Raw genomic sequence first — 12,729 nt, 5'->3', positions numbered from 1 at the left:
TTTTTTTTACATTTTAGAAGACTGCATCATTCCCAGATTTATATTTGTTTACAATTTTGATTTTGTTTTCTCTAAAAATGAGTGATTTTCCAGAATTTTAGGAAATGCGCTAGCAACAATTGGGTGTTTTTTACTGTGTACTCAAACAAAAACTCCTGAAGTTTGTATTTTTTTTCTTCTTTAGAAATGTGTATTTAGGTGTTTTACACTTCCAAACTAAATGTTGTCTATATAACATTCCCCAAGCAGGATATAGCCATATATTACAATATTACTATAGGCGCTTTTCAGTGGAAAACAGGCCTGTTTAATTTATTGACAATATAGACCTGTCCAAAAACATTTCAGGAGTAAATGCATAGCAGAAACAGTGTTTAGATAAATATATTCTTAATCTGAGAATGTACAATAAACACAATGTAGGAAGTAGTGAAAACAATTGCACAAATTGTCTTGTGCAACAAAAATATAAACATTCCAAATAATTCACAAACTACACAAAAAAATGAGAGAAAAATACAGAGTGCAACAAACAAACAAAAACATAATAAATAGTGCAAATAATCTTTACAAACTATAAAAGAATTAGTTACATAATATAACAACCAAATATGTGACCCTGGACCACAAAACCAGTCATAAGGTTCAATTTTACAAAACTGAGATATATAGATCATATGAAAGCTCAATAAGTAAGCGTTCTATTGATGTATGGTTTGTTAGGATAGGACAATATTTGGCCGAGTTATCTATTTGAAATCTGGAATCTGAGGGTGCAAAAAAAAAAAAAAAATCAAAATACTGAGAAAATCACCTTTAAAGTTGTCCAAATTAAGGTCTTAACAATGCATATTACAATGCAAAAACCTAAACTCGAGTGCTTTATCTGATATGTACTGCTGTTTGATCCTTGTTTTTGGCTTGTGTTATATCAAAGGGCTCTCTTGGGAGTATTTCTGTGCTTTTCCAAAGAATGCCGTCATGCAAATGTGGTTTTTTGCTTTTGTTTTCATGCACGCAAGACGCACTTTACTTTTACTGTGTGATTGTTCGCATTTCCAAAGAAAAATATTTATTGGTTGAATAGACGACAGTTTGAACCAAACCAACAATGCGATATATCACTGAAAAGAGACTTTTCAAAGCATTCAAATTGGATTTGGTTCAAAAGTTAAACATTAAGATTTTTTTTTTTTTGCCGCAGGTGGGACTTTTTCTTGTTTGTCTTGTTTCCAGCCAAAATATCTAAGAAAATCTTAAATCAAGAAGGATTTTCTAGACAAGTAAAAATGGTCTTTTTCATAAAAAACATGTCAAAGTTCAATGAGTTTTTGCTTAGAACAAGCTAAGTCATCTGCCAATGGGGTAAGCAGAAAAAACTTATTTCAAACAGAAAACAAGATTATTTATCTAGTTTCAAGCAAAAAAGCACTTAATTTTGACTCATTTCTGAAAACAAGACAATAATTTTACTCGTCTAGAAAATCCGTCTTTAAGAATTTTTAGATATTTTGGCTGGAAACAAGACAAAAAAAAAAAAATGGAAGAAAAGCATTTTTGCAACGCATTCCTGGATTTTTCTCAATATAGCGGACTTCAATGCAGCTTTAAAAAACTCTAAATGATCCCAAACCAAGGAATAAGTGTCTTATACAGTGAAACAATTGGTCATTTTCTTAAAACAATTCATATTTATACACTTTTTAACCTCAAATGCTAGTCTTGTCTCGGTTTATTCCGGTTTAAGACAGTTAGGGTATATCTAAAAACTCCCATCTCATTTTTAACTTCAAACTTCAAACCTACGTCACAGTTTTAGCTCTTTTTTTTTTTTTTTTGTAAAGGGTGTTTTATTTTCTTTGGTTGGTACTTCTGCAGCGATGTGGGGCGATTTTGAAGTTGGAGAAAATGAGATGGGAGCATTTGAGGTTAAAAAGTACATAAAATGCACATTTTATAGAAAATAACCGATCATTTTGCTTGATAAGACTCTTCTTCCTCTTGCTGGGATCGTTTAGAGCCCCATTGAAGCTGCATTTAAACTACATTTTGGAAGTTCAAACTTATACCATAGAAGTCCACTATATGGAGAGAAATCCTGAAATGTTTTCCTCAAAAAAAGAAAGAAAGAAAGAAAGACATGAACATCTTAGATAAATGATCAGGAAATTTTTATTTTGGAATTAGAGTAAGCTTTTAAAGGTTTAGAGGCAGCGTTTTTTATAATAGCTTGCACTGAAGAATCATTCATAATTGGACTGGGAACAATGAGGAAATATAGTAAATACTTTCGGTGTTTGCTGTATATGTGCAATGCAGAGCTTCCCATAAAGGTTTAGTTAGTCATCAGTCATAAGAGTATGAAAACACACGAGGTTGATGTGGGAGATGATTAGTTTGGATCTGATGTTTCCACATTTTCAGGATGTGGAGAGATGATAATACGTCATTGTTGTGTTTATTGATCATTTAATCAGCAGGTTTATTTTCATGTGATTTGTCAAACATTTGGACACAATCTCAATTTATCTTCCTCGTGATTTTCTAGAAGTCTAAGGAGTCTAAACAGTTTAGTCGACAAAAATAAATTCATATCTTAATACACAATTTTTTAGAAACAAATTTATTAATTTTAGTGGCCATAATTCAATTCATATTTTAATAGACAAATTTTAGAAACCAATTAAGAATTTTAGAAGACAAATTCATATTTTAGACAATTTTTAGAAACCAATTTATTGCTAATTTTAGCAGAAAAAAAATCATTCATATTTTAATAGACAATTTTTAGAAACTAATTTATTAAATTTTGCAGGAAAAAATTAATTCATATTTTAATAGACAATTTTTTGACAAAAAAAAACATTACAAATTTTAGCAGGAAAAAATTAATTCATATTTTAATAGACAATTTTTAGAAACCAATTTATTACAAATTTTAGCAGGAAAAAATTAATTCATATTTAAATAGACAATTTTTTAGAAACTATTTTATTAAATTTTGCAGGAAAAAATTAATTCATATTTTAATAGACAATTTTTAGAAACCAATTTATTACAAATTTTAGTAGGAAAAAATTAATTCATATTTTAATAGACAATTTTTAGAAACAAATTTATCAAATTTTAGTAGATAAAAATAAATGCATATTTTAAGACAATTTTTTTTTAGAAATGACTGTTAATTTTAGTAAACAAAAATAAATGCATATTAAATAGACAATTTTTAGAAAGTTATTTATTTTATTAGACAAAAATAAATTTGCTAATTTACTAATCATTTTAATAAAAAATTTTTTTTTGGAAGACTGCATCATTCCTAGATTTATACTTGTGTAATTTTAGAGTTACCGTATTGAATTATTTTAACATGAGAAGATGAACGAATGAACTAAATGTGTCTGAATGTTGTGCAAATGCTAATGTATGTAATGAATGTAATGTAGAACCATATGTAGCATTGTGTGCTTTTCATTTCTAGAGAACTAGTGTTAAGACATAATTTATCATTTATGATTTTGAAATATAGATAGAAATATAGTTTTATTGGATCAGTCAGGATCATCATTATTATTTCTTCATGTTTACATTTCTTAAATTAGACAATGAAATATCAAATCAAACGTCATTATTGTAAAGAAAGAGTACGTTAAAGATTATGACACGCTGTGGTTTCTGAAAATCTTCCTGAAATATTTCACAATCCGTGTCACAACACTTTTGGTCTGTGTTTTTTCAACACTAGGTGAGATGCTTTAATTGTGAAGTGTTGCTAAAGGGAATCTTTCTTTACAATCAATGACACTTAAGCTACACGAAATGACTTTGACCCATTGTTATCCCTGCTCAAAAATTACTGGCCTTTAAAAAAAAAAAAAAAGTGTATTAATCTCTCATTATACTACATTATCATCTAAATGTGGAGTTAATCTTTTTTTTATCAGCTTGTTTTCTTTCATTCAGCACAAGATTTGTATTTGTTTCTAGAACTGATTGATCGTAGGTCTCGTTAATGTGAGCTGTCGTTGTTTTTAGATATTTTAATTATGATTAGCAGTGTTTGTCATGTGATTTGTCAAACATTGACACAAACTCAATTTATCTTCCTCATGATTTAAAAAAAAAAAATAATTCTGCCAATGGGGTATGCAAAAACGCACTTAATTTTGACTTGTTTTTTCTGAAAACGAATTGAATTCTTAAATCAAGACAGATTTTCTAGATGCGAACAAATAATTTTTTTGTTTTCAGAAAAAAGTCAAAATTAGGTGCATTTTTGCTTGAAACAAGCTAAATAATCTGCCAGTGGGGTAAGAAAAAAAAAAATCTTGTTTTATGTTTGAAATTAGATTAGATTAGCAAATTATTTAACTTGTTCTAAGCAAAAACTCACTTCATTTGAACTTTTTTCTGAAAACAAGAACATTTTTACTTGTCTAGAAATTCCTTCTTGATTTAAAATTTTAGATATTTTGGCTGAAAACAAGACAAAACATCTACATAAGAAAAGCATTTTTTGCACTGTTGACTGATTTATTCACACTGCAAAAAACGCTTTCCTTAGATGTCTTGCTTCCAGCCAAAATATCAAAAAATTCTTAAATCAAGATGGATTTTCTAAACAAGTAAAAATTATTTTCAGAAAAAAAGTCAAAACTATGTGCGTTTTTTCTTGAAACAAGCAAAATAATCTGCCAATGGGGAGAGAAAAATAATCTTGTTTTCTGTTTGAAATATGATTTTTTTTTAATTATTTTTTTTGCTTACCCCATTGGCAGATTATTAACACACTTCATTTTGACTTGAGAAAAGTTTAACTTGTCTACAAAATCCTTTTTGATTTAAGAATTGTTAGATATTTGGGCTGGAAACAAGAGACAAAATCTAAGTAAGAAAACTTTTATTCAGTGTTGTTTCAGAATAACCAATGAGTTTTTAGAGCTGAGTATAGACTATGACGCTCCATAAGTGTGAAGATTATTCAGTTATTCGTACAGTAATAGCTTGAATGTTTCTATGAAGTGTTGCAAGCCATTTATTTATATCATGGAAATGCGTGAATGGCAGATATGAACGTGTGACGGGTAACTTTATATATAGAAATGTGTGTGTAAAATTTGCCAAATGTTTATTTTTTCTGTTCCGGATTTATATTTTTGTATTTATTAAACTGTGAACTTCCTTTAAAATCTGTCAATGTTCCAACCTCGATGGAAAAAATAACTGATTTCGCAATAAATGGGTGTAAGTGTCCTTCTGTGGGAAGAGGAAGTGAAGGGGCGATCACCCACCATAGAGGATCTGACACCCATCTCTAACCTCTGTAAAGGTCAGAATACTGGAACCAATGCCTTTCCATGTCATGATCAAGCGTTGGTGGATTTACCTTTTCACACACTTATTCTTGTGGAATGTATCCGAATAAAGAGTTTTCAAAACTGTTTCAACCTGTCTGAATCAGTGTGTACATGAAACAGAAGCACACAGGATGTGACTAACAGCATCTCAATCTTATTTCACCAATCATGTTCTGTACAGAGGAAGCCTATCAGCTGTTTAGCAAGTTTATACGTTCACAGAAATGTTTCAGACTCGATTTGTTTCCCTTTTTTGCAATAATTTGACACTGAAGAAAAAATGCTGTTTTTTCATGCACCTGTCAAGTTTGAGATTTTGGGCTTTTTGTTTTTTCATAAAGTGTTTTTTCAGACTAGTGGAAAGAAAACATCTAAAAGACACTGTTAAGTGTTTCTTTTATAGCACTAGTCAGTAGATTTCTATTACAATATAGATTTTTAAAGGCTGTTTTCTCAAAACTCTGAGCCGTAAATCTCCACTTCAGTAGCACTTACACACACCAAACTTGACATTTTTATTCCTGTCTATATTCTGAAGGTTTTTACAGAGGGATTTGTTCATTTATGATTTGCTTTATTTTATACAATCCCCCCTCGCCCCCAAAATGGTAAAAAAAAAGTGTTTCCTGTCTGTTCTAATTTTTTTTTCTGAATTATGGCGTGACAATATGAGATATCCAAAATTTTCTCTGTAAAATCTTTTAACTCTAATATGTCAAGAAAATAAATAAACAAGAATTTTGAAACTGACTTCATCCAGTATTAAAATTGTTGTACTAGAAATGTATGCAAATTAGCGCATATTTCATTAAATAATGCTCATTTGCATATTTAAACTTAACATTTTAGAAAACTTGTAATACAAAACATGTTTGGAATTATCAATGTAATCAATCGACTGAGTTAGTAAGGTGATAACTATTAGTTCATTTTTTTTACCCTATTCACCTGCAGCGTCTCGCCTTAACCCAAAACATGACAGTGACCATAAAAAACACAATGGATAGTTTATATTCTACGTTTGTGTGTAAAACAGAGTAAACTTCCCATCACGCTTTAGCAGTTTTACATTTTCTCACACTAGGGGCCGGATTTATGAACTGATTTACCTATCAAATAACCTTAAATGCATCAGAGAGATGAAATATTTGGGTCCAGTAAAAGTCTCTTATACTCATTAAAGTTCCATTTATTTGATAGAAAAAATAATTAATATTATGAAAATGTATTGCAATTCAAAATAACAGTGTTTTATTTTAATATACTTTAAAATACAATTTATTTCTGTGATGCAAAACTGATTTTTCATTAGCCATTATTATATGCATACACAGCCACTCAAAAGTTCAGGATTAATAAAAGTCTCATATGTTTATCAAAGTTTCATTTATTTCATCAAAAATGTTAATAAAAAACCATTAATATTCTGAAATATTATTGCAATTCAAAATAACTTTTTTTTTTAAATTTTATATACTTTAAAATATAATTTATTTCTGTGACGCAAAGCTGATTTTTCATTAGCCATTATTATATGCATACACAGCCACTCAAAATTTTGGGATCAGTTAAGGTCTCTTATGCTTATCTAAGTTCTATTTATTTGACCAAAAAAAAAAAATAATAATAATAATTAATATTATGAAATATTATTGCAATTCAAAATAACAGTTTTTTATTTTAATATAGTTTAAATATAATTTATTTCTGTGATGCAAAGATGAAATTTTCATCAGCCATTACTCCAGTCTTCAGTGTCACATGATCCTTCAGAAATCATTCATATACTGATTTATTACTTTTATTATCAACGTTGGAAACGGTTGTGCTGCTTAATATTTTTTTGGAACCTGTGATACTTTTTCCAGGATTCTTTGATGAATAAAAAGTTAAAAAGAACAGCATTTATTCAAAATAAAAAATATATTCTAGCAATAAGTCTTCACTATCACTTTTGAACAATTTAACACATCCTAGCTGAATTAATAGTATTCATTTCTTTCAGAGAGAGAAAGAAAATGTACTGACTCCAAACTTTGAACGAGGTGTTTTATTGTTACAAAAGTTTTCTATTATAAATAAATGCTGTTCTTTTTAATGTTTTATCAAAGAATCCTGAAAAAAAAAAAAACACAGGTTCCAAAAAAAGCAGCCAGTTTCCAACATTGATAAATCAGCATTCAATCAATTTCTAAAATTGAAAAAAGCTGAAAACTGTACCGAATAAAACCAAGATCAGATGAAGAAAAAATGAAAGCTTTATCTCAACATGTTTTTAGCCTTGAGAATCATGTATTATAGTTTCCTGCTGACAAATGCAATGCCAAACATTTACCTTGTTTTTATAGTAAAGTGCTGCACTTTAAAATACATCCAGCACAAACAAGTATTCACATCACATTCTCCTGAATGTACCTTTTATTGAAACGACATGCACAAAACCCAATAAAGATTTATCAAACTTAAACCAGGAAAACAGACAAGAGTTAAGGTATTTGATAACTGCAGCTAAAAACCTAACAAACATCAACACAAGAGTTTTAAGATTTACAAATTTACTCCAAATAAAAAAAAAAATACAATAAATAAAGACTACAGCTACACAACTTCAAATATACTCTAAAAAGCAACACTTTCATACAAACCCAGATGAAAAAAAATTGCACTTCTGAAGATAATCTTAAAAACATCTAAGTGTAGTCTTGAGACACTATGAATATGAACTAAAATGTGCTTTTAAAAATATATATATTTATTTACCACTTGTATTCTTGAGTGTGAACCAGTGTATGATTGGTTCAAATGTACTACAGCTAAACAGGCTATATTTTTAAGACAGAGATAGTATATTAAAAGTGCATTTTAGTTCAAATCTATGTTGTCCCAAAATAGCACAGTTGAAATCAGCTTTATTTATATAGTGCTTTTAACAATAAAGATTGGGTCAAAGCAGCTTTTGAGTATTAAATAGGAAAATGTTAACTTGGATGTTCTTAAAATTATCTTACAAAGTAGTCTAAAGAGTATTTTTCAGTATATTAAGAACAAAATAAAAATTGAGCAATTTATATATACAATATTTACAGCATGTGTCAATTTTACTCTGTGCATGAGCGCCACCTCGTGGTGAAGTAGTTAAGGTGACCTGAAAGATACACACGAGTTTCCATATGAACGGCATGAGGAAGTTTAGCTTATGGATATATGTATTTATATCTATGGTCTAGCTGACAATAACTAAGACTGAAATATAAACAAATATTTGCAAGCACAATGCCCAACATTCATCACGTTATAAAATGTAAATCTCAGAGATGCTAAGGGCAGACACTGAAGGCAAAAACTGTTTTTTCATGCACCTGTCAAGTTTGAGATTTTGGGCTTTTTGGTGTTCCAGTGTTTTTTCAGACTAGTGGAAAGACAACTTACAAAAGACACTGTTAAGTGTTTATTTTCTAGCACTTTATCTGTTTGTGTCAATAGACTCCAATTGCAATACAGATTTTAAAGGCCACGAGTTTTTTCTCCTAAATCTCCACTTCAGCAGCACTTACACACACCAAACTTTACATTTGTATTCCTGTCTATATTCTGAAGATTTTTTGCAGAGGCATTTGTTTATATAGAATTAACCTGGTTATATACAACATTTTTTTCCCAAAAAATTTGTAAAAAAAATAAAAAAAATAAAATTGTTTTCTGTCTGTTTTTTTCTGAATTATGGAGTGACAAAATTAAATACCCCAAATCCCCTCAGTAAAAACATTTGATTCTAATATGTCAAAAAAGAAAATCAAGAATTTTGAAACTGACTTCATCCAGTGTTTAGATTTTTGTACTAGAAATGTATGCAAATGATCACATATTTCATTAAATAATGCCTAATTTGCAACCTAATTTAAACCTGACATTTTAGAAAACTTGTAATACAAAACATGTTTGCAATTATCAATGTTAATCAATCAACTGAGTAAGTAAGTTGATAACTATTAGTGAATTTTTTTACCCTATTCACCTGCAGTGTCTCGAAAGTGTTTTCTGGTATTTCGGCAGAGGTAATCATCGTTTATATCTCAGACTATAAAATTAACACAAATTTTGAGAATATATTATTATATATATTTTTCTTTTCTGAGGACTTTTATTTTAGCGTGCGCAAATAACGGTTTTCGGCGCGCAAACCAACGCAAAACCACAGCGATAACAATCTAAATCAAGTATTTTGGTCACTGTACATCTAAATCTCAAAACATACACACTCTTTATGAAATATCCTATAGTCCTACCTTTTTGAAGCTCATCAGCTGAAGGAACTCGACTAATTTACCGCGGAAAATCTGCCGCGATATCACGTGACCACGCAACTCTATTTAGGACGTTCGTTAAATGGTGTACAATAACGGTTAATTTACTTTTAGATTACGTGATTTTTTTTGTTCTGTTTTTTTAGACAGTGTTACTAATACTTTATCTCCTGAAAATTTAAATAAACTTGACAGGAACTACTGAATGTGTACGTAGGAGCGCACGGTTACGTTCATCACGTGACCTTGACGTTGACTGGAGAAAGCGTTCCCGGAGCAAGTTCTTTTAGTTTGGAATACAGTTTCTACTTTAATCCTCAAGACTGAAGAAACCAAATGTGACTCTGGGCCACAAAACCAGTCATAAGTGTGATTTTCAGAAAACAATAAGCCTTTCATTGATGTATGGTTTGTAAGGATAGGACAATATTTGGCTGAGATACAACTATTTGAAAATCTGGAATCTGAGGGTGCAAAAAAATTAAAATATTGAGAAAATTGCCTTTTAATTTGTCCAAATTAAGTTCTTAGCAATGCATAGGCTATTAATAGTTTTTTTTCCCTCCCTTTCAATTTGTGTAATATATTTTATGTGATGCTGTCCGTATGCCCTGTGTTACATTTTCATTATTGTAATATATACATTTGCAATAAAGAAAAAATATTTCTAGTCAAAAAAAGTTCATGGGACATGCTCTTTACTTAATATCCTAATGATTTTTGCAATATCTTGCAGTTATGAGTTTGTATTTCACAGTATTTCTCAGAATAGCAAGAAAAAATATTGATTTGTGAGAAAAACTTAAAATTGTTAGAAAAAAGCTGGAATTACAAGATACGAGATTCCTGGATGCTGGAAAGCTTTAATAGCTCTAAAACCTGCATTTGAATGCATTAGACACAGTCACAAAAACAGAAAAATAGCAAACTGGGACAAAGAGTCTGCACAAGGTTTTTAATCCAGTTCAAACAGAAGAAGAGCTGCAGCAAACATGGAGGATCAGAGCTGGAACAGAGAAGAATCAAAGTCCTGAGAATGAAGAGAAAGCACATCAATATGGCCTTCAAACCTCATCCGGACCAGACCCAAACATCTGACCCAGAGAGAGAGATGTGTGACCCACCTGACCTTTATCACAACGATACAGACCCGTTTCATCAGACAAGCGCCCCTGACACCAAAACAGCATCGCGGTGACCTTTGACCTGTGAGCCTGAGGTCGTCTGGTCTTTGGTACGTAGCTGTGCAGCAGCTGAAGGCAGTTTGATTTGGTTAAGCTGAGCAGGTTTGGCCACCTGATTGTACAAATGCAAGAGTTCACGTTTGGTTTCGCCCACACGAGAAAGACACGAAGAGAAAGGAAAGTCCAGCTCGAGGGATTCACGTCCAGCATTCCGGATTCTGCACAGGAACGGGAGCGTTCGCGGCAGCACGAGGTACGTAGTGTAAATCTCCACAGCAGAGTCTTGAGGTACTTCACCACTGATTATCCATTTACATCATCTTAAAAACAATGAGAGTTCACTTAAAAACATCACAGTACTTCCTGAGAGAGACGCCTTCCTGCTACGGAAAGCACAAATCTGAGACAAAAACATCAGGCCCTGAAGCGTCAGTGTGGATGAAAGAGGATGATGGTCGAGCGGAGATCCAGACGTCTGGAATGATTGCATGCTGAAAACTTCATCACAACGCTCATGGGTGAATCTCATGAAAATATGACATTTTAATCCCAAATTAACAAAGGGAAATCTGTAAAAATTATATTTTGAAGAAATTATATTATAATAATTATATATTTTTAACATACGTGCATATATTTATGAAAAAAAAGGAAAAAAATTATTTTAATAAAACTGTTTATATGGGCCATTCTACAGAATTGGTGCAAACTGCTGTCCCACAATCAAAAAAAAAAATACAAACAAAAAACAAAACACATTTAAAAAGCGTTTTCAAATCTTAGATGTTTATTAAGATCCTTCTACTATCTATTGAAACCCACAATAATATGTGACCCTGGACCACAAAACCAGTCATAAGGTTAAATTTGACAAAACTGAGATATATACATATACATACTCAATAAATAAGCTTTATATTGATGTATGGTTTGTTAGGATAGGACAATATTTGACCAAGATACATCTATTTGAAAATCTGAAATCTAAGGGAGCAAAAAATCAAAATACTGAGAAAATCACCTTTAAAGTTGTCCAAATTAAGTTCTTAATGCATTTTACTAATCAAAAATTACATTTTGATAGGTTTACAGTAGGAATTTGACAAAAAATCTTCATGGAACATGATCTTTACTTAATTTCCTAATGATTTTTGACATAAAATCAATAATTTTGACCCATACAATGTATTTTTGGCTATTGCTACAAATATACCCCAGTGATTTAAGACTGGTTTTGTGGTCCAGGGACACATTTAAAATATTAGTAAGAATAAAACATATGCAAAAGCATAAATTATTGGATATTTTCAAATGGAAGGTGACTGTCTTGAACCCTAACCCCTACATTTCAACTTATGAAACTGATATTGAAATAAATCCATTGTTGTTTTTAAAATGTATCTTTTTGATTCTTTTAAAAAGTCCAAGTTCAAAAGCAATATTTATTTGAGATTTTCTTTGTGTCCCACATTTTTCATGTCACCACCGAAACAGTGTATGTTTTAGTCTATTTGCCGAGACTGATTTGAACTAAACCCATACATTTATGATCAGGCAATATGTCTGTATCCCTCTCTCTCATAGCTACAAGGTTTGAGTAGGATATAAATGTGTTCAAAAGTCTGTATGTAACTTTAAGGAACGTCATTAACGAACATCTTTTTTTCTGCAATTCAGCAGTTTTTTGGGAGTTATTCAACATTTTGTTTGTATATGTATACAAGTGTTCAGAATCGGGCTGAGCTAACCATGTGCTGATAAGCATCTTTAAGATAGCTTCAAAAGTAGCTAAAATTGTCTCTATTAAAAAAATCACTAAGAAAATATTTGGTAGAGTTTCAGAAGTAACATCTTTGCTTTTTGGGTGTTATCCCATAGAATTGT

The 12,729-nt window shown here is 30.6% G+C and overlaps 1 protein-coding gene across 1 annotated transcript in view; it reads left to right on the top strand.

The window, feature by feature from the left end:
• LOC141345405 (semaphorin-7A-like) overlaps window positions 1-10,859 on the top strand; it is a 32,329-nt gene extending 21,470 nt beyond the window's left edge. The window contains exon 13 of the mRNA XM_073850256.1: window positions 10,626-10,859. Within this exon, the coding sequence (XP_073706357.1) occupies window positions 10,626-10,859 (234 nt within the window). The remainder of the gene's footprint in view (window positions 1-10,625) is intronic.
• Window positions 10,860-12,729: the final 1,870 nt, after the last annotated feature.

This window comes from Garra rufa, chromosome 11 (assembly GCF_049309525.1).
Source record: "Garra rufa chromosome 11, GarRuf1.0, whole genome shotgun sequence".
Classification (NCBI taxonomy): domain Eukaryota; kingdom Metazoa; phylum Chordata; class Actinopteri; order Cypriniformes; family Cyprinidae; genus Garra; species Garra rufa.
This window is presented reverse-complemented; position numbering and strand designations above follow the sequence as displayed.